Genomic DNA, 21,300 nt, shown 5'->3' with positions numbered 1-21,300 from the left:
CCAAGAAAACAATTAATAATGGTCACGAAAAGAACCATTCTCGCTTCCCCCTTCTGCGGTACCTGAAACAAAAGCTTGCAGGCATATGGCATCGTCACTTGGGCCATGTTTTCCCCATTTTTGCAGAATGAACAGAAGGATGTCTTGAGTTTATGGTTGTAGTAGCCCAACAAACCGCATGTTCCGCAAACCTGGAGAACGTGAGCAGCCACAAATAAGACCGTCGACAATCTTTCAGAGTTCTGGGATGCAACTACTCTTTGCTTTTGATGCCAGATTAGCCAATCAACCATGAGTATGGCTACCGACGGGACAACAACGACAACAATAGTATGCGTACTTATGCTCCTCACATGCCAACCGGCAGTCCACCCTACTGAAAGTACAACAATTTATTACCTGCACTTTATATGGGTCACTGCATAGTAGGAGACGCTCAAATATTAGCATGCTGGCACCATGCGCAATTAACACTACCAGAATCGTGATTAAGCCTGTGAGCCAACATATATTCCCGTGGGCCCCGCGTAGACTCCCAGGAAAATGTCATTTTACTGTGGGCCAGACACTGACCGACAGGTTTTTTCACCATATTCCTGTAGGTTCTGAGCAGGCGCACAGGAAAAGTATATCCCTGTGCGTCACGGCCCACAGGAATCGCATTCGGCCCTTCGCGCCCGCGGGCTGCCGCTTCGCGCCATCGGGTTTTTATTGCGCGCGCATTTTTCCGGGGAGGCCCACCCTTTTCTCTATTTTCCTGTGTGTTTGGGCTCACAGAGTTAGGCCCAATACAAAAGGAGAGGGCAAACACGTACAGCCTCCATCCCCAATTCAGTCGTAGTCTCCAGAATCCTCTCGATCCCCAATCCAATCCTGCGCTTCACCGCCGCCGCCAGCATCGTCCGGTCCACAGCCGGAGCCGCCGCCACACCATCCTCCGGTCCACCGCCACCGCCGCCACACCATCCTCCGGTCCACCGCCGCCGCCGCCACACCATCCGCAGGTCCACCGCCGTGGCAGCAGCTACACCATCCTCCCATCTACCGTCGCGGCTGCCTCCCCTCCCTGCGGAAGGCCGTCCTTCCGCCTGCATCTTCCTCACCACTTGCGTAGTGCCGGTCTCTGCCTCGCCACCCGCCGGAGCACCAGCATCTGCCCCCCACCAAGCTCCCGTACTTGTCCCCCCATTCAGATTTACACGTCTTCACCTCCGGCTGCCTGTACTCCTCTACTCGCTGCCTCACAAGTCCCCATTCTCCATATCTCTGGTAATATATTACCTTCTTTTCCTAGATCTACGATTTGTTTGCTCTATTTCTTGTGTAGCGTACAAGCTTCGTTGGAACTAATTTAGGCACATCTGATTAGTATACGGTTGATTTGGATAAGTTCAAACACCAATTTTTATGGGTTCCAACGCAAAACTAGTTGTACATGACCATGTACAGTTCTTTGGTGTGCAAGTTGATTTGGACAGATTAGTTTTGGTTGTTCTTAGACGTAAGTTAGAGCTTCTGTAGCAACATCAGTGAACAGCTAGCATGTAGCTTATGTACATGACCATCTAACTGTTCATTTTTTCTAGGTTGTAGCTTCCGTGACACCTACCTGCTATTTATTTATTTATTTAAAGTGAATTTAAGATCTATAAATCCTAGAATAATCTTATCTTTTCATATTCCAGAAATCAGTGAACAGCTAGGGGAGTTGGCTGGCCACCCTTTTTGACGCCGTAATTTCCCAGCTTGAACAAGTATATTGGTAAGTTATAGCTTTGAGCTCTTAAATTTATGTCTGAAACAATTGTCTTTTTGTGAATTGTTATTTGTGCTGTTGCCCTTTAGTATGCTATTATTTTTCTGAAATAGCCCCATTTCTGTGAATTTTATTTCAGTATGAGTTCTTGGTTAAATAATGGAGAACCGTGATTGGATGTATAGTGGATGGGTGTTTGGTCAAGTCCCTTCTAATATATGGCTTGAAGAAACTGCACGATTTATAGACCGGGCCTTCTCTTCCGTAGCTGAAGGTGGTAAAATTAAGTGTCCATGCGCCAAATGTCGGAATTATTTTCCGCAAGAAAGGCACATTGTAGAGAAACACTTGTATAAACATGGGTATAAGCCAAATTACAAAATCTGGACAGAACATGGTGAGAGTTTTGTAGCTGCTGCTGATGGATCTGTCCCTTTAGTACATCAAGAGGGCTGTAATGAAACTGATCGAATGGACAATATGTTGGTTGACTTAGGTGGTAGCCATCTTCCACCGGTTACTGAGGAGCCAACCTCCTCTGCCAAGGCTTTTTATAGGATGGTCAGTAGTGCCGATGAATTGGTACATGAGAACACAAAACACTCACGTCTTTCTGCTGTAGCTCGTTTGCTGGCTATGAAATCACAATACAACATGTCCATTGCACATTTTGATGATACCTTAAAAATAATCCATGAACTTTTGCCTCCTGAATCTAATTTGTCCGAAGACTTCTACCAATCCAAGAAACTCTTAGAAGGTCTTGGGATGCCATATGTCAAAATAGATGTGTGCAAAAATAATTGCATGTTGTATTACAAAGATAACAAACATAAAGAGAAGTGTGACTTTTGTGGCACATCTCGTTACGAGGAAGGCCAAAAGAAAATCCCACGTAAAGTTTTGCGGTACCTCCCTCTAAAAGATAGATTGCAAAGGTTGTATGCCAATGAGGAGACCGCAAAGCTTATGCGTTCTCACACTCCTTCCGGGTCTGATAAGATGGTCCACCCATGTGATGGTGAGGCTTGGCAAGATTTTGATAAGGATTTTCCAGAATTTTCATGTGATCCGAGAAGTGTGCGACTTGTCATAGCTACAGATGGTTTTACACCATATAGTTTGGTTGCTGCTCCGTACACGTGCTGGCCAGTGTTTGTAGCTCCGTTAAACCTCCCCCCTGGTTTTCTCTTAAAGCCAGAGTTTATATTTCTTAGTCTTGTGATACCTGGTCCTGAACATCCTGGAAAGAATTTGGGCATTCTAATGCAACCATTAGCAGATGAGCTTATGCAACTGTGGCTGGGGGTTAATACATGGGATGCCTCTGTGAAGAGAAACTTTTTAATGAAAGCAGCTTTTCTATGGTCAGTCCATGATTTCCCTGCTTTTGGTATGTTTGCTGGGTGGAGCACTCATGGGAAGCTAGCTTGCACAGAATGCTTGAGTGATTCAAAATCATTTAGACTTCCGCATGGGCGTAAGGCTTGCTGGTTTGATTGCCATAGGCGCTTTCTACCTCCTGACCATGAGTTCAGAACCGAAGCCAATTCATTTAGAAAGGATACAATAGTGCTTGAGGGGCCACCAAGGCGTTTGACAGGGGAGGAAGTGCGAGCTCACATGGTTGCAAATGTATATGACACAGATAACTATAATAAATTGCACAACTGGACCCACATAAGCTGCTTTTGGGATCTTCCATACTTTGATAAACTGAAGCTTAGGCACAACATCGATGTGATGCACAATGAGAAAAATGTAGCAGAAGCTATATGGAACACATGCTTTGACATTCCTAATAAAACTAAAGATAATGTGAAGGCAAGAAAAGATCTAGAAGAAATATGCCATCGCCCTAAGCAGCATTTGCATTTGAAGGACAATGGGAAGTGGTTCAAGCCAAGGGCACCATTTGTCATTGAGAAAGATGATAGGTTAACCATTCTTAAATGGTTTAAAGAGCTGAAATTTACCGATGGATATGCAGCGGGTTTTAAAAGAGGAGTTAGCTTCCAGCAAAGGAAGATTTTTGGGCTTAAAAGTCATGATTACCATATCTTCATGGAACGGCTGCTACCAGTTGCATTTCGTGGCTTCATTCCGGAGAATATATGGTTATGTTTGGCCGAGCTAAGCTTTTTCTATAGGCAGCTATGTGCAAAAGAACTTAGCAAAGATGTTGTGAGCTCCCTAGAAAAGAATGCTGCGGTGCTTGTATGCAAACTGGAGAAGATATTCCCTCCTGGTTTCTTTAATTCAATGCAACATCTAATTGTACATCTTCCCTATCAAGCTCGACTAGGAGGCCCTGTCTTAGCCCGATGGATGTATAACTATGAGAGGTAAATCCAGAACTTGTAGTCCACTATAAGGTGGTGTGTTGGCTCTTAGGCTAACTTCTTGACTTGCCCTCGCAGATGCATAGGTAAACTTAAGACAAAAGTGCGCAATAAGGCTCGAGTTGAGGGCTCCATTGTTGAGGCTTATCTCGTTGAGGAGTCAACTAATTTCCTGTCTTTGTATTTTAATCCTAAAGTACGGTCAGTTAGAAACAAGGCACCTCGGTATGATGATGGGGCCTCTACATTTGAATCTGCATGTGACCTTGAGATATTTAAATGCCCTGGCCGATGCATGAGCCCTCAAGGATACCGTGAGCTCAATAACGACGAATACAAGGCTGCTTTCTTGTACATATTGACAAACATGCCTGAAATGGATGATCTTTTCAAGTACGTCTTAAAATCTCAATAACTACTGTGAACAATAATATGTTTTCAACTGTTCATAACTCTAAATAACTTCGTGTAGGGAGTTTGATAATGAGCAGTGGAAGAGCCCTCGAGTTGTTCCAACACCGAAACAACTCCGTGAGTTAAGACTGAATGGCTGGAAATCAGGACCTGCTAGATGTCATGGACCTAATTTTTTTGACTGGTTTAAAACTAAAGTATTGTCCCTAAAACACTTAAATTTGTGCCCAATATTCAATTAGCTCCAAAACTGACATAAGTAATTATATCTTGCAGTGCATGAAGTCACCTAGCATTCACAATGCTTTACGCCAAATGTCTTATGGTTTTCGCACAAGAGTTGCTACTTATGGCTGTTATGATGTGAATGGGTATAGGTTTCGGTCAGAGAAGTATGAGAGGAAGAAATCTGAATTAACTACAGTCAATAGTGGGGTTTGTGTTACTTCACTTGATGAAGATGACAACCAATTCGATTATTATGGTGTAATTGAAGATATAATTAAAATAACTTGGGAAGGTAGAATGAAACTAGAGCTAGTCTTATTTGATTGCCGCTGGTTTGATCCAACTTCAGCTGGGGTAAGGAGAACTGAAAATTTGGGATTGGTAGAGATAAATCACACCTCCAAACTCTCAAATTTTGATCCATTTGTTATGGCTGGTCAAGTTAGTCAAGTATACTACTTGTCTTACCCATGTAAGACTAGAAGAGATCTATTGGACTGGTCGGTGGTATTTCGAGTTCCTCCACGGGGCTATGTTCCTCCAATGGCCAGAAACAACCTTCCACAAGAACCAACACACGGTGTCTTATTCTATCAAGAGGATGGGTTGGAAGGCACTTTTACTATTGATATAGGACTTGGCTTAGAAAACATGGACTCATTTGCATCGGATGAGATTACTGATCCAAAAGAGATAGAACATTTGGAGAAGCTATCTGCTGCTATCCAAGAAGATGAAGATGAAGAAGGGGAGGAAGAAGATGAAGAGGATGAAGAAGATGAAGATGAAGAGGAAGAGGAGGAAGAATATGACGAAGATGAAGAACTTCAATCCCCAACCTATGATCCAAATGATTTCTAATGTTGTGCTGGTTTAGTTTTAGTGTTCTATGGTAGTTTGTGTTATTTTGTATACTAAAAGCAATCGAACGTTGTATTTTAATTCCTGTGTTGGAAGCAACTGAAACTTGATATTATTTATATTGAATATTTCTGAAAGTTTCTTTCTTTCTTGCAAATATGTGTTATTTGACATGTAGCCCACATGGTTTTCCTCTCATTCTGTTCAAATTTGTATTCTAATTCTAGTAGGTTCCCTCTGTAATAGATTTGTCTAACATCTGAATTTGTCTTTATAGGAGATGACTGGACTTCGTCATGTCCGTGCCAGGAGCGGATCAGGCAACAATAACTCACAAAGGACAATTTCTGGCAGCACTAACTCTACCAACCTTTTGTCCCAAAAGAGTAATGTGAACTCATCTCACCCTTCATCTGAGAAGCGTAGAGGAAGACGCATGAGAGCTACTGTTGAATTAAGAGTGCCTCCACGTGGTCGCAAAGTTGGCCTTCAACCTAAAGGTGAAAGGTATCGAAAATGATGTATTGTTGCACATGTGTTTCCTGTTTTTCTAGAACTTGTCAATTAATATAGTTAAAAAAACTTTCAATTAATAACATTTAGTGCATGTAGGCAATTTAAGTATGTACCCTATCATCCCAAGAACTACAAGTACACTACACAACTTGGAGTTCTTCTCAAACGTGAATACCCAGGAAAAATAGAAGAAAAAAATGATGATGGTGTCATCACTAATACGCGCCCGGCTTTGGAGTGGTACGATTACTATCATGATTCGACCCTAGATTTTCAGCAACGGACAGCCGCAGATCGTGTGAAGGAAGAGTTTTGGGTAAGTATATTTTTTTGGAGTAATTGCAATTATACATATCTTTGTATTGTTGTAAAAATCTGATCTGGAAATTTTTGAACATGTAGAACTTGTTTAAGCTGCATGTGGATGACGAGGAAGATGATAGTGCCCGAATCCGAATTGAGGAAGAGGCTAACCGGATTATTGACACCTATGCAAGGAAAAAGGTGAAAGACATGTTGTACCAACTGCGTGTGGATGCTGTGAAGCTTTACTATGAGAATCAAGGAGAGAAGCTTGATGACTCGATGGCTTGTGCAAGAGAACTTGAATATGAGCAATACCTCCAGAGTAGGATACCATGGTGCAAGGAAGTTGCATGGCCTGGACTATGTCGTTATTGGACATCAAAGGGATACAAGACCAACAGGGGGAGGGGACGAGAAGCTCGCTTGAAATCTGAGGATATTGCTCAAAACAGAGGAGGCTCACGACCTTTTGCGGAGGCACAACAATATTTGGTATGTCGTGCTTGTTGTACGATTTGCTTCATACTTAGTTTTTCTGTTACATGACAATGCCATGACTTTTCTTGAGTTTCTACGGTCTTGTAGGAAGAGACTCTTGGACCCGAGAAGGCGACGACGCTGAATACATATACTGCAATGAAATGTGGAATGAAGAATGTGAGTAGCAGCGGCAACAATGGTGCAATCATTAGCAATGGTGCAATCATGAGCCAGAAGGCACAAAAACGCATTGTATGTCATTGTTTCTACTGCCATACTGCTTATAGATTTTGAGGATGTTAATTTACTAGCATGTTGTGAACAAACTATAATTTTTCATTGTTAGGATGACTATACTACATTGGTCAAAGAGAAGTATCCATATAATTGGGAGGGAAGAGAGTTGGACGGTGAGCTGTTGTATGAAGCATCAGGTGGCATTCCTCATGGTCGTGTGTCAATAGGCGATGGGGTTGTTAAGAAAGAAGATATTAAATCAGCAGCTAGGAAAAGGAATGCCAGTGCACCAATTTCGCTCACACTTCGAGAGAAGGAACAACTCAGGCGTGCTAATGAAGAAAATGCAGAACTCAGGCGTGCTAAGGAGATGCTACAACAGAAAGTAGATATGCATGGGCAGCTCATAACTGTATGTACAAATTAACGCCCAAATTCTAAACCAATGGATCTCAACTTCTCAATTATCAACTCGAGTAACATTTCTTCCTTTTGCAGGCACTTTTCAAGGAGATAGGAAAAGAGTTGCCAGCGCATATACTACATATACTAAGCCATGGAGCTGTTTTGCAACCAGAAGTAAGTGTATGAGAAACTTGAAGTTATCTATATCATATGGATGAATGTGTGATGTCCACTACTCAACTTGAATTTGTGCATTCCTTCTGACCTGTCTACGCTGATGTAGCTGCAATATCAACATTATGTTGCATATGAGATTTTTTTTCATGTTTTATATCAAGATATTTGGCTGTTTGCATCTGTGAGCTTGTCTACTCTCATAAGATTCTTTAGCTGTTATGCCCAATTTTTTTTTCATGTTTTATATCAAGATATTTGGAACTTCAAAGTAGCCTGGACATGTAAATGAAAAGAAAATCCATTCTTGGTGCCAAGCATTAATCAATAAATGGAAATTATTTTGTTCTGTTGTCTCCACTTATTATCCAACAAAGTATTGTGTTTTTATTGTTCTAAATCAGATTAAATAACAATTTGGTTACTTGGGCTTGATTCAGGGGACAAATAACTCGTCTCAAGCCGGCTCACAAGCGGTTGATGGCAACAATGATGTCATGGAGTCGAGCGAGGAGAACGACACCACTGGGAATGTCGGTGATCAGATCGTTGACGCAGCAGCCAACCATGGCGGAAACTGATTGCTCAAACAACATGATAACATCAGACTGTAGGTGGTCTTCATACGCTCTTTTGTGGACTTGTGTATCCAATATGGTTTAGGAATGAGAACTAACATCTGGTGGTAGTTGCAAGCCGGCGTATTTTGCTAGTATTGTTGTAGTTGGAAGGTCCTTTTGTGGATGGTACCATTGTAGCCTTGTAGTGTACTTTGTTGATCTATATGTATGGAACTAATGATGATATATGAAGTCTGATGTTGTCATATAAATCTATTCTCACATGGTCTCTGTGAAATAATGTAACATCTGTAGCATCTGGGTTAAGCACATTGCTTTTCCGGCAGGAATATGAAAAAAAACATCATGATGCAACAGTGACGGCCAACGGCTGACAGGAATGCACGAACGTTGCAGCTTTCCTAGCACAAATTCCTGTCGGCTGAACCTACAGGTATAAGTTGGTAGGAATGCCTCCTAGTACAAATTTCCTGGCGGCCTTTACTGACAGGTGGTTAACAGGAATATGTATTTTCCGGGAGGCATAAATCTGACAGAGCATTTCCTTCGTGTGAGCCAACCGTCAGGAATAACCGACAGCAATAATATTCCTGTGGGCCGACCGGCAGGCATATTGTTTCATTCCTGGCAGGCTATGGCTGTCGGTTGTTCCTGTCAGTTTTATTTTCCTGACGGCTGTTGGCCCACACGCTTAGTCGCGTTTCTGGTAGTGTAAGCAATCACGCTCCATCTCACCAACACGCAGGCCTATGAAGAAAAAACATATTTTAAGACAAGGAACAACATTCTCAACAGGAAACTGTAAGCTTCATACTCATTAAACCATGGGATATATAAAGGAAGATGTAAAACCTCCATTATGGCTTCGCCCTTCAGTAGGCTGCCTGGTCATCGTAACTCGTGGTCCACTAGCTCGAGCATGCATCTTATCAAGAACCTGCAGAATTCATATACATGCGGCTATTATTTACAGAGCTATACAAGAAGTTACAAATGAGATCTCCTGCAAGCTGAAAGGGCAGTAATATGACCCATTAGCTTGATTAGACCCACAAACTATAAGATTATGGAATTGCCGAGCATAAAAAATAATTAATACATCATGCAATGTTCTGACCATGATGCACTAGAATGCTGTTACTGATCTACACTATCAAACTAAGGCACTGTGCGCACCCTGGGGAATAGATCCAGGCTCATTTTGCAATATCCATAGCATCTCCTAAGAAGCAAAATAGAACGGAACAAAGAAAAATATGCCTACCATGTGCTTCAGCTTCTGATAGTAGATTGGCCCCATGAAGATATATGTCTCAAGAGGATGGCCTAAAATGCCTGAAAATGGGGGAAACGATCAGTTATTAGGAACCCTGGCAGGGCCAGGCGGCAGATGTTGCACATGAATAGCAATTTTGCATGATCAACTATCATGGTTTCTAGTTCAGTTAAATCTAGTCGACATAAAAACATATAGTTCATCAGAACTTGATATAAGAAACACACCTGAGTACAATAAATCTTTTCCATGATAGTTGAAGCCGTGCTTGACAAGAATATAGCTAGTATGCAGTGGAGACAATGTTAAAGAATGATTGAAAAACCATTCAAGAAGAATAATCATGGCAACCAAAACAATGCTATTACCCCGTGTCCTCAACTTTATCAGCATTACCACTTGGTTCACCAAATGCACTGCCATAATGAAATCGACCACACGACACGCCAGCCTTCCCCCCAACAAGTTCAAGCATTTTGCCTATTGTCATACGACTAGTGAACAAACCAAGAGTCAGTCCGGCTTGAGAATACTTCCACACTAACCAGCAAAACAATATAGCTAAACAACAGTATCAAGCGAACATAATTTAATCATGTGATTGATATTAAGAATGCACATAACCAGTATATAACCCTCTTAAGGCCAGTGCATATGAGCTTGAAGACTGGATAATCCTTTGACATGTTTACAGCTTGTATCAAGTGTCACAATCACCTAGAACAAGGAATAACTATGCAAATTGATTTATTTCTAGGTATCACAATAACAACTCCACAAGTCAAGATCCCGTCGCATGAGTATCTTCAACTTTGTTCTAGAATACACATTTAAATGCATGTAGTTTTGTATCAGACGACAAAATGCGCATGATGTCTCCAGCTAAACCCACAAACATGATGTCTGAATTGTTCCACATTTAAGTAAGAAAAAAGTGTAATCTCGACAAAAGAAGAGTCAAGTTTTCGTATTAGTTACATAAGACATTAACAGAAAACACCCAACTCAATGGTTGCAGTTCTAGAGTCAGAAACAACAGCTAATAGATTTAAAAGAAATCAACAACAAAAAAAGGAACCAAGCCAATATATAACCTTGGAAATCCATGGGGATTCATAATTAAGTCAGGGCATATTCCTCTCTCAGAGAAGGGGAAGTCTTCCTGCTGAATAATGGTACCACAAACACCTTTCTGTCCATGTCTGCTACTAAATTTGTCACCGACCTGGGTCACAAACAGGAAGCGAAAATTTATATTAATCGTTCCATACATGAAATTGAAGGGATTCAGCAAATAGGTCCTACCTCTGGCCTCCTTGTGTGACGGATCATACATTTAATGGTCAATTGGTCATTTGTATCTGATGAAAGTATTACACGATCTACTACAGTAGTTTCGTCATCATCACCTCGGTAAACAGCAGGTGAGTCCTTGTAATCCCTGGGTGAATAATGTTTGAAGCGACTGAGAACATATAACATTCTTGAACAGCAAAACTTTGGAGCCAAAAAATAGATGGAGCATGCTAAAAAGAAGCACAAAAAAATAACAACTGTCACCTGTCTGTTAATCTAACGGCAGGACTGTTTGCAGTATCATCAGGAATTATCTTGGGAGTTTTCTTATTCACATAGATATCATGATTGTGGATTATTCGACCTGGTGCCGCAAATCCATCTTCATCCAATGCCTGTCACAAAAAATTCCCTGGCTTTTAGGAACTGTAGTATTCAAGGTGGACTCTAGTATTATTCCATCAAATTCAGCTAATAGGAATGGTCGGTGCTTTTCGTACCTGCATATTCTTTTTCATCAAAACACCATCTTTATCCCTCTCCGGTTTAACATTCTTTTCTGATATATTATTTCCATACTTCTGCATAGTGACCTTGTACCTTTAGGATGAGAACCAAAGATACACTATAAGAAGCAAAACAGAATAAAAGGAAGAGCAACTGTATTTGAAGCATAACATTACTTTTTGATTGCTATGCAGCGACCAAAACCTCGATCAAGGGATGATTTATTCATTACAATTGCATCTTCAATATCATATCCACTGTAACTCATGACAGCAACAGTTGCATTCTGCCCAGCCCCAAGCTTATCATATCCCACCTGAAAAGAAATGCAGTACAATATGTGATACATATAAAATTTAAAATGAGGATGGGAGAGAACGGGACAGGTACGAACCAACTCGATTGTTTTCGTTGTAAGCAGGGGACGCTGCGCATACACCAACAAATATAGTAGAGGATCTGCCCGGAACAACTGTAGCACATTCCAAAGAAACATTATTTCACGTTAGTAGGGGAAGCAGCTTATAACAAGGGCCAGAGTATAACAACATTGTAAATTATTTGATGGAAATATAATTAATTTATCCAGGCATGTGAGTTAGATGCTTTTCAATGGTCGAATGTGTACGCAGGTTGCAACCAACCAGGCCACTTCATGCTGCATTCTTGTGAGTGCAATGAAGCAAAAACTAATGCGGCATTAAATTGTAAAAAACAGCTCAAGCTGCTTCTTACCTGATTATATGCAATATTGCCCATTGCTTGCTTACCCATTGCGCACTGCAGATTAGAAAATGTAAGCGTGGGATTGAATGAATCATCACGTATAGCAATAATTCAAATCCTTGCCTGATAAGTGTTACGTGGAGATTGGTTATGGTGTGGATAAGGAATAAGTCCAGCCACAACTCCTAGTATAGTCAACGGCTCTATTTCAATGTGTGTGATTCTGCTTCTTTGAACATCATCTTGATTCTCATGCTCATACAATGCAATCTGTTTGAATGATATTAAACACATTATCACAAATTAAACAAACTACAAAAGAATTCAGAAGAATCATGTTATACCAATGCATTATTCTCTTCATTGACATCAAGATATTCAATCAACCCATCACGCAGAAAATCATCAAATGAGAGTATACCATCCTAGAAAGAAAGAAAATCAATTGAGGTCTGATTACAAATACACAACAAATAAATCAGAAAACATGTGATTTGCTAACCCTCAGTTGTTTCATATGATGCTCTTGGACACTTGATCTCCCCTTATCAGCGATTATAAGTGGGCGACAAACACGACCACCATCAGAGGCAATGTGAATGCAATGCTAGAAATGGCAGAAACAAGTTAGATCCAAAACATCCTTTGAGAACAAAAATAGATGCAGATCACAAACAAAATACTACCAATACAAACTCAGGGTGGAGCCTACCACAAGGTGCGTTATTTATACCATTTTGCAATTTCAGGTACAACCACAGAAAGAGCACTGTACTCATTGACTAAGACACCTAGATTGTGGGACTGAAAAATATAACCACTGTTTGCTATATGTGAGGAACCTAAATTATAAGATGAAGGGAATTATCTTCAACAATATACAGTTAGAAAGGTTGTTACAACGTACAACTTCTGGAGGGAGAAATTAACTACAAAATGATCACACGGATACTACTGAGTACTGATATTTTCATAATATTTGTGTCGCATGCCACAATCACTGTATAGCCATCAAATTGATTCCAGAAGGGAAAAACAACGCCAGCACAAACTCATTTTCTCCACACTTGTTATGTAATGAGAATGTTTTTATCAAGCTGCTAACGATTATATATCTTAAAGATCTTAGCTCTTGTTTGACCTGAAGTTCTTGTGTGTTGAAACTAGCTTGCAACAGTAATTTCATTCCTTGGTGCATAAGTCAGCGTAACAAGCTTTAACTAATAAATTCTAACTAGTACCATCATAAATAGAGATGAACAACATGAGTTTGAAGCTTCTTTCATAACTTCCAGCTCACATACCACATTAACATGCGGACATCCCTAAGATGGAATAAGTCCGCTAATATACCTAATGTACCCCCACAGCAATATGATGAGAAGCTATTCCCCCAGGTCTGGAGATGAAGTAGTGACTTACATTAATGAATTAGGTTTGATTTATTTAGCAGTTTTCCCACGAAGTGCCCCGTATTAAGTAGAATCGATTTCTGTTTTTGTTATTTGATATTCTCAAAACACACTATTATCCTAGGAATACAAATTTCATGAGCATGATGCTAGTACTCATGGTAAGCTAGTAGAAATCAAGAGAAAACAAACAATACCTGCTTCTCATTTACAAAAATGCTTACAAACTCCCCAATGTAGCCTGACCGACGCAATGTTCTCATAGAATTAGCAAATATCTGAAAAGCATCATGGATGGCTTAACGAAAACTCTAAGAAGAAATGAGAAAAAGTATATGTAAGGTTTTAAAGGAATTGAACCTGAGGTTGCCTATGTTTCCCCAGTATTAATCCATTGAACATGACCAAAAATGAACCTGGTGCATGAATTTCTTCTCCTGATAGAATTGATAAATCTTCCACACCTAGAGTATAACACTAGTACATAATGAACAAAAGTGGAAGATATAAGATTGCTCACGACTCATAGAACTTTTCATATAATGGATGCCAAGAAAGCAAGTGAAAATGAATGAAGAAAAAATTGCAGTGGGTTGCGCCTCAACAAACCAGATTTATGAGTGGGCCATCCTCTTGATCTGTTGTAACATGAGCCAACAAAGCTAAATTTTTTGTCAATCCACAAAGTTCCCCTTCAGGAGTATCGCATGGGCAAAGCATACCCCACTGTCACAAAAATAGTTACATAAGAAGCAAATGTAAACAGTTTTTAGGTTTCTGATCTTCACGTATATTCCTGTTTTTTTATGAAGTAGTAACATCTATCCTCACCTGGCTAGGCTGCAATGCACGAGGTCCACTTGTTTTCCGGGTCTTCTCAAATTGCGGTGATATGCGTGTCATGTAGCCTACAGATGCAATGTAGGATAGCCTAGAAAGAGACTGCACAGAAGCAAAAGAGAAACGTAAATCCCAAAATATCTATAGATCAGAGAAGAGGGATCAAAACTCAGAGGATTGAATGACTAGAACCTGTGATACTCCCTTTCTACTCATCCCAAATCGGCTTATGTCCCAATTTCCTGTGTTAATAGCCCTCTCCAAACCAGAGGTTATGGTAACATTCTTCTCTATTATCTGCAAATAAGTAAGTTATACATCTAAGATATTACTCCCTCCATCCCATAATATAAGAGCATTTTTTACACTACACTAGTGTCAAAAACGCTCTTATATTATGGGACGGAGGGAGTATGTCTGAGCACCCCCAAAGGGATTTTTTACATGGTTAGTGATGTTACAGCACATTTCTCAGTGTTAGAACAGCTAAACACATTCCAATATAATGTGCAGAGCAAGAATAAAAGAGTAATTAATTTTTCCGGTGCATTTTCATATTACATTGGCATGTCATTTATCAGACAATATGGTACGGAGTAGTGGCATTTCAAGGATGCAAACTTAACTCAACGTCAAATACAAGGGAGAAAGTTACTTTAAGCTTTAAGCGACATAATCTATTATGGAAGGACTGAATTACACCAGCACATAATAAGTATTGATTTGCGTTTTCAAAAAGGCATCGCTGGCTCGCTGCAATAAAATGCAAAATTTTGGCACAAGTGATCATCCAAAAATATATACCTGCTTAAAACTATCTGTTTGGGCTTTTCTACTTTGTGCGCTCATATTCTTCACAGCATTAGCATTCATTGTTTTGAACAAATCCTTCACAGAGAAACGCCATAAGTGAGAAAATCACATAATGCAACCATCAAATGAAATGATTAGAGAAAATAAACACCTCGAATAGCAGCGATAGTAGTTGACCAGACAGTTCCAGCCTCTTATTTCCTACGTAATCCTGCAACCGTGCAAATTTGGTTCATTAAATGATTCATATGTGTCTATAAATTTGCGAAGACAGTTTCGTGTGCTTGAAGACCCCTCCCAGACAGAGATGCCAAAGGCTGGAGATATGGCCCCGCGTATCAAACAATGATTTTGGTAGAGGGTAGGTGGGATGATATATAGGAGTCATTGTACAGAAGCTTCCCTAGGATTTCATAACATTACCATGCATTACATTTAAGCGATAAATGTACAGTCTTGGCCATGCAGACTAAGAATAGGAGGTAACACAAAACAAAGTGATTTGGCAGATGATGGGTAGAGACCAAAACAGAGTTAACATGCAGTAAGTTGTCCCAGATCACAATTTATTATGACCATTGGAGTTTTCAAACTGACAGTGTTTCACTACAGAGATTCCAATACCAGCAAGATCACTCTGCACAGTCAGGTTTAGCAAGGATCAACCAGCCACCATGTGTGTTAAGCTATAATTTATATAGCCTCTGTCCCATAATATAAGAGCGTTTTCGACACTACACTAGTGTCAAAAACGCTCTTATATTATGGGACGGAGGGAGTAGTAACTAGTAAGAATCGGTCATGTTTGGTTCTGCGAGCCCCAGCTGAAATTTACACGGATTTCATTTATTATGAAACATTGCTGAAGACAGGAAAAATAACTTTCGATAGATGACTTCTTCTAGGACTCATTCATTAAAGTGATACAAGGGGAAGCTTGAACTTGCCTTATCGTCAAAAGTGTCAGCATTCAAGATTGCATCCATCATGCGCCTTAACATTACGCTAGTGTAAATGCACTTTGCTCTGAAGTTCCCATTATTGACCTACAGGTGAAATTGCCGTGAGAGAGTGGACTGGACTGACTGCAAAGCCTAGGTATTAGAGTTCCAATTATTTATCTCACCGGCACATGCGCAAGAAAAACATCACGGAGTATTGATTTTGACCGACTTTCCTGTAAGTGACAAAAGGAGCGAGATGAAGTAACCTAATTTGAATAAGAATACAACGTTGTAGCTCTATTAGCTAGTCTACACCAATTAGTTTAAGAAAGAAAAGTGGAAACTTATAGCTAACAGTATATGTCCTGAACCATACATAGGAATTAAGAGTATATGAGCTTTAGTTCATACCTTCAGATTTCCTGAATCGGGATACTTCAACTGCAAAGATAAGACGCATTCAGTACGTACAGGCAACTAAAAACAGATAAAACTTTGGTAATGGTAAAAAGTAGTAGTACCTATACACACCCCCCCCCCCCACTGGCCATGAAAAATATAGGATAAGTACAACTTTTTTACGAAGTACTCCCTCCGTTCCTAAATATAAGTCTTTCTAGAGATTCCACTATGAACCACATACGGATGTATATAGATGCATTTTAGAGTGTAGATTCACTCATTTTACTCCGTATGTAGTCCATGGTGAAATCTCTACAAAGACTTATACTCCCTCCGTTTCAAAATAGATGACTCAACTTTGTACTAAAATTAGTACAAAGTTGAGTCATCTATTTTGGAACGGAGGGAGTATTTAGGAACGGAGGGAGTACGTAATATTTATTCCATAGTTGAACTAATGTAATTCTTCGAGAATGGTAGGAAGCCCCTCTAGAAATGAGAACATAGTAGAAACGTACACGACTGTTATTAGAATGAAATGTAAAATCCATAATACTACCTCAGCGGACACTGAAGAGAATGCATGACTGGGTAGTGAAGGGATCTACTCTTGCAAATCTTAGAATGCACTTCAGGAGCTATTTATTGCTCCGCAAATTGATTGGCATAATTCAAACTACGATGAAAGGTTCAAATCAAGGACGATAGTAAGACGCGCTTATCAGTTTGAAGTTTCACCTTGCCATCCATGTACTGAAGAGCTTGCTCTTGTGTATATATTCTCTCTGAGGCACATTCCTAAGAAAGTAAAAAACTGTTTAGATAGCCTAACATATAAAGACATAAGCTCTTGAAGAAAAGAACAAGGAAAAGGTACATACAAATATAAGATTGTAAATCTCAAGGACAAGAGAAATATTCTAACACTTGACAAAAGATTAAATGATTATGTAGTCCTTGAGAGATCTCATTTAACTCAACAAACACATTACCTGAATAGATAAAAACAGGAGGTCCCCATATCTTGGATCTCGTCCAATCATTTGTAGAATCTCTTGATCACTTTCCATTCCCATGGCTTTCATAACAACCATTATAGGAATCTGCAGAATTCAAAGCTTAGAAACTGAGATTAATCCTTCCATATTAATATAGGAATCAATGGCCTTATGCACATTTGTTAAGAAGCCATCGGGTCTATAGCCAATTAAGGAGAAGGCAACTCAGTGTCTCAGGTCTTGCTCTATTTAAAGGATGTGATTGCTTAAATTCAGGAAGATTAGCTCAGTACGTCGGAAAGATATATAAATTGGAAAGTAACACTGATATGACCACTGATAGATGGGACGGTGGGCCACATGCCAGTGGCATGCCAATGTTACTTTTCAACTGGCACTATCTTGTTGTGCTCCTAAATTTCTGTCAGTATTGATTCTACAGTGGTTGGCTTAATCATAAATGATTTGCTTGGCTCAATTCTATCTATGAAGTGAAAGGACTAGAGCAAGTAAGCAAGCCTAGAAGATTTCGGCATTAATAGTCAAGAGCTTTTGATCCATCATAAAAGCTGCCTATCTAGCTGTCTCCTTCCACAACCTAGCAATCCCTTCCAGCATGACTATAATAGAGTGAAACCATGGCAAAACCCGAGGAGCCATACCACTAGGGCACCAGCCAACAAGTATTGGTACAGCGTATTTAAAATAATTAACAAAGAAGTGACTCGTTAAATACAACCTGTATTTTGTTGTGATCCTATAATAAACAAGGGGTTAAGATGAAAAAAGTCTCATATTTAAATGGAAGGAATAGTTAACACACTAACAGGATACCAAATGCGTACCAGCTTAGTAAATTGATTCAACTGTAGATAAATCTTCTCCTTCTCCATAACAACAATGGTCTTGCTTTTCTTTTGGTGTGTGCTGCTCACAACAGATGCAGTCACCCTAATCGATAGAAAACAAAAGTCACATTGTTATAATAGTCGAAGCAGAATGTGTTTAATATTTCAACCGTGGTGCATTTCATACAGTGAACAAAGTGTACAGAACCCACATGAATACGAAATGAAATATCATGCGGATAAGCTGATAATCACACAGAAAGAAGCAACTTCAGAAATGGCAGGTTGGTTAGACAAGTTATTTTGCTTCAACATTCAACAAGACAATAAACCAAGTCCAAACGTGGTGATTCCGGAGAAACAAGGTATATCACATACTAAGGCAGTTGCACTAAGTGACAATACCTTTTAAATGGAGACAGCATGAAACCAATGTAACAGCATAAGCCATCGATACACTACCTTTTACTGCCACATAATTCAAGAACATATACACTATAAATTTACTATCAGTATCCTCCCCCCTTAATCATTGGTTCTCTCTTTTTATCTTCACAGAAAAAATCATATGAATATGCTATCTAATTATAACAGCTGTCTATCCATCAAAATGTTTTATTTAAAGTAAACTACCCAACCAAGTGCACTACATTATGTCGAGAATAGCCATAGACACAGGTAACTGACAAAAGATGTCTTCGCCAACAGTTTTCAAACCCTAAAAATACAAGGAACTGCTGGATGCTGATACAAAATTCTAATGGTAAACAAAGGACACAGTAAGTTACACAGCAAAGATTATGACCTTCCTTTACTGTCGGTCTCAATAATGATACGATTCTTTGATAGTTGTTCTTGTATAAGAAGGACCTGGACATGGAAACATATCGTGAGGCATTAATAAACACAAAACCAGTTAGAAACTTGTGTGTCAAAATAGGCAGTTGGCACTGTTACTATTGTCATCCAATAGGTAGTAGCGACACGGAATATTAGTCAAGATCAAGAAAGCAAGACAACTTAGAAAATGGCATCGATGTTTTTAGCTACCTTCTCATTTCCTTTCACAATGAAGTAACCACCAGGATCAAGAGGGCACTCACCTATAGACGCAATAGCAAAACCATCAAATAACCAAAAAGATAATACGGTAACTCTGTCCAAGAAAGAATTGCATTTTCCAACAAGACCACAAATAGGCTAACCATATCTTGCTAGTTCATCTTCATCCTTTCCATTCAAAACACAGGCACGACTTCTAAGCATAATAGGCATGTACCCAATGATGGCACTTCCCTGGAGAAAATAAGGAGGGGCCTAAGTTTCTTTGGCACCAAGATTGAAAGGAGGTACTTAAGACTAGGCTGGACATGTGTGTGTGTGTGTGTCCGCGTGGAGGGTGGGGGGACATTTCAACTAGGCATTAGATGGGTTACCTGCTGTGGATATGATGTTGTCCCTCGAACTTTTGTGGTGTATTCAATACCAACGGTTAAAGGAGCAGAGTAACTAAAGGAGAAAGGAAAATCTTAGGGAAGCACGACAGTTGAACATAGGTAATGGAGAACTTGTACTAATAGCACAAAGACAGGAATTAAAACAATCGTGCCACAAGATGCTCAGACTTGCGTGCGATCAATAAGGCGGCAAACTTGCGGTGTGAGCGCCTCAGTGCTAAAGTCTGAGCGTATCGAGGGCACGCCGACACGTATTCCAGTGTACCTGCATCAAAGCAAACAATAGAGCACATATAAGACAACATTGGAAACACATAAAGGAAACAGTGACTGCATATATAATATAACTGGAAAGCAGCTTCATGCCTAAGCCAAATGGATGGGTCTTCGAGCGCCTCAATACGGTCATTTGCCTTCACAATGTTCTCCATTCCTTTGGTGATGAAGTAGTTGAAGGACTCAATGTGCTCCTTCACGAGGCCTCTGACCTATGGATTCAATCAACCAGACATAAACATGTGTCAAAGCAAACGAATCGACACAAATTGAGGCATAAATCAAATGACACACATGTCAAAGCAAGCGAATTGACGCATAAACCAAACAACATGCGTTTCAAACCAAATGAATCGACGCGAATTGAGTAACCCCATCAGAAGGGATGGCCACACGGATCAACTAGAGCACAACATAGAGAAATCCAAGCCAGTTTAGTAGCACTTGCTCAGTTGTATGAATTAAATCACGCGCCACATGCAGATTAGTGCAGATTCAGAGCCGAGCAGAGCAAAGGAGTGTGTGGGCGGCATTGTCGCGATTCAAGACTAAACCATGGTCGATGCAACGCCCAATCGAACAATCCAGAGCAAACGTGGCAATTAAACAGCTACTGAGCACGCAGAATGAAGAAGAAATGTGGTGACCGGGGATCGAAGGAATAGCATACGGCACAGGTTTCGAGTGAGCCGAGAACAGGGCGCGCCGCCAATTTGGCAAGGTGGGGAACGGTTTTGACCTAGTAAATTGCATTTTCGCAGTTGAGTGAACTGGATCGTGCGCCACATGCAGATTAAACATCTACTGGACACGCAAAATGAAGAGCAAAAGTGGCACGCTTGAGCGGGAATCACAGGAATGGCATACGACACAGGTTTCTGCTCTAGTGGGAACTGGGCGCGCTGCCAATTTTGGCAAGGTGGGGAACAGTTTAACCTAAATCGCATGCGTACGGACTGAATTAACGCTAAACGGATTTCCACGGGCACGAGCTGCGCCTAATCGGGCGGGCGCCGGGGCGGGCCGCGGGGTACCTGGAGGAAGGCGGGGAGGAGCGCGAACTTGTCGACGGGGCTGGCGACGGGCGCGGCCAGCGACCGGTAGGTCGGCGGCGGTGGCGCGTCGGGTCTCTCCGCCTCGCGGCTGCGGCGGCGGCGAGGAAACAAATTGCACGGTTAGTCCGCGGCGGGGGGTCGTCGGAGGGG

General features: G+C 40.6%; 2 protein-coding genes across 3 annotated transcripts; one reads left to right on the top strand and one right to left on the bottom strand.

Annotated features, from left to right (window-relative positions):
- Window positions 1-855: 855 nt before the first annotated feature.
- LOC119322697 lies at window positions 856-6,427 on the top strand. 2 transcript variants are annotated; one of them, XM_037596192.1, is made up of 6 exons: window positions 3,260-4,101; window positions 4,177-4,491; window positions 4,571-4,709; window positions 4,789-5,649; window positions 5,879-6,108; window positions 6,214-6,427. In XM_037596192.1, the coding sequence occupies exons 1-4, from the start codon at window positions 3,380-3,382 to the stop codon at window positions 5,599-5,601; spliced, it is 1,989 nt and encodes a 662-aa protein (XP_037452089.1). In that variant the 5' UTR covers window positions 3,260-3,379; the 3' UTR covers window positions 5,602-5,649; window positions 5,879-6,108; window positions 6,214-6,427. The 2 variants fall into 2 exon arrangements, 1 of the variants encoding a protein (XP_037452089.1); XR_005155817.1 differs by lacking the exons at window positions 3,260-4,101; window positions 4,177-4,491; window positions 4,571-4,709; window positions 4,789-5,649 and adding exons at window positions 856-1,269; window positions 1,686-1,762.
- A 2,112-nt stretch (window positions 6,428-8,539) lies between these two features.
- Window positions 8,540-21,252, bottom strand: LOC119320519 (DNA-directed RNA polymerase III subunit 2-like; the record flags this gene model as incomplete). The annotated part of the gene is made up of 35 exons (XM_037594584.1): window positions 8,540-9,047; window positions 9,153-9,237; window positions 9,565-9,635; window positions 9,804-9,859; window positions 9,945-10,070; window positions 10,671-10,801; window positions 10,882-11,017; window positions 11,137-11,267; window positions 11,373-11,472; window positions 11,556-11,695; window positions 11,774-11,851; window positions 12,115-12,159; window positions 12,229-12,375; window positions 12,450-12,530; window positions 12,608-12,712; window positions 13,715-13,795; window positions 13,878-13,994; window positions 14,127-14,243; window positions 14,349-14,459; window positions 14,550-14,654; window positions 15,162-15,245; window positions 15,322-15,381; window positions 16,118-16,216; window positions 16,297-16,347; window positions 16,526-16,555; window positions 17,255-17,314; window positions 17,509-17,619; window positions 18,360-18,465; window positions 19,168-19,232; window positions 19,413-19,465; window positions 19,568-19,658; window positions 19,799-19,871; window positions 19,992-20,084; window positions 20,186-20,307; window positions 21,130-21,252. Coding segments are annotated over 35 exons (3,240 nt in total), but the record flags the coding sequence as incomplete, so codon positions are not given.
- Window positions 21,253-21,300: the final 48 nt, after the last annotated feature.

The sequence above is a fragment of the Triticum dicoccoides genome, chromosome 6B (assembly GCF_002162155.2).
Source record: "Triticum dicoccoides isolate Atlit2015 ecotype Zavitan chromosome 6B, WEW_v2.0, whole genome shotgun sequence".
Lineage (NCBI taxonomy): Eukaryota > Viridiplantae > Streptophyta > Magnoliopsida > Poales > Poaceae > Triticum > Triticum dicoccoides.
This window is presented reverse-complemented; position numbering and strand designations above follow the sequence as displayed.

Excerpts from the sequence above, each read along its gene's own strand:
- LOC119322697 (XM_037596192.1), top strand. The coding sequence starts at position 3,380 with ATGGTTGCAAATGTATATGACACAGATAACTATAATAAATTGCACAAC. Across the intron at positions 4,102-4,176 it reads TGGATGTATAACTATGAGAG|ATGCATAGGTAAACTTAAGA; the intron begins GTAAATCCAGAA and ends TTGCCCTCGCAG. Across the intron at positions 4,492-4,570 it reads GAAATGGATGATCTTTTCAA|GGAGTTTGATAATGAGCAGT; the intron begins GTACGTCTTAAA and ends AACTTCGTGTAG.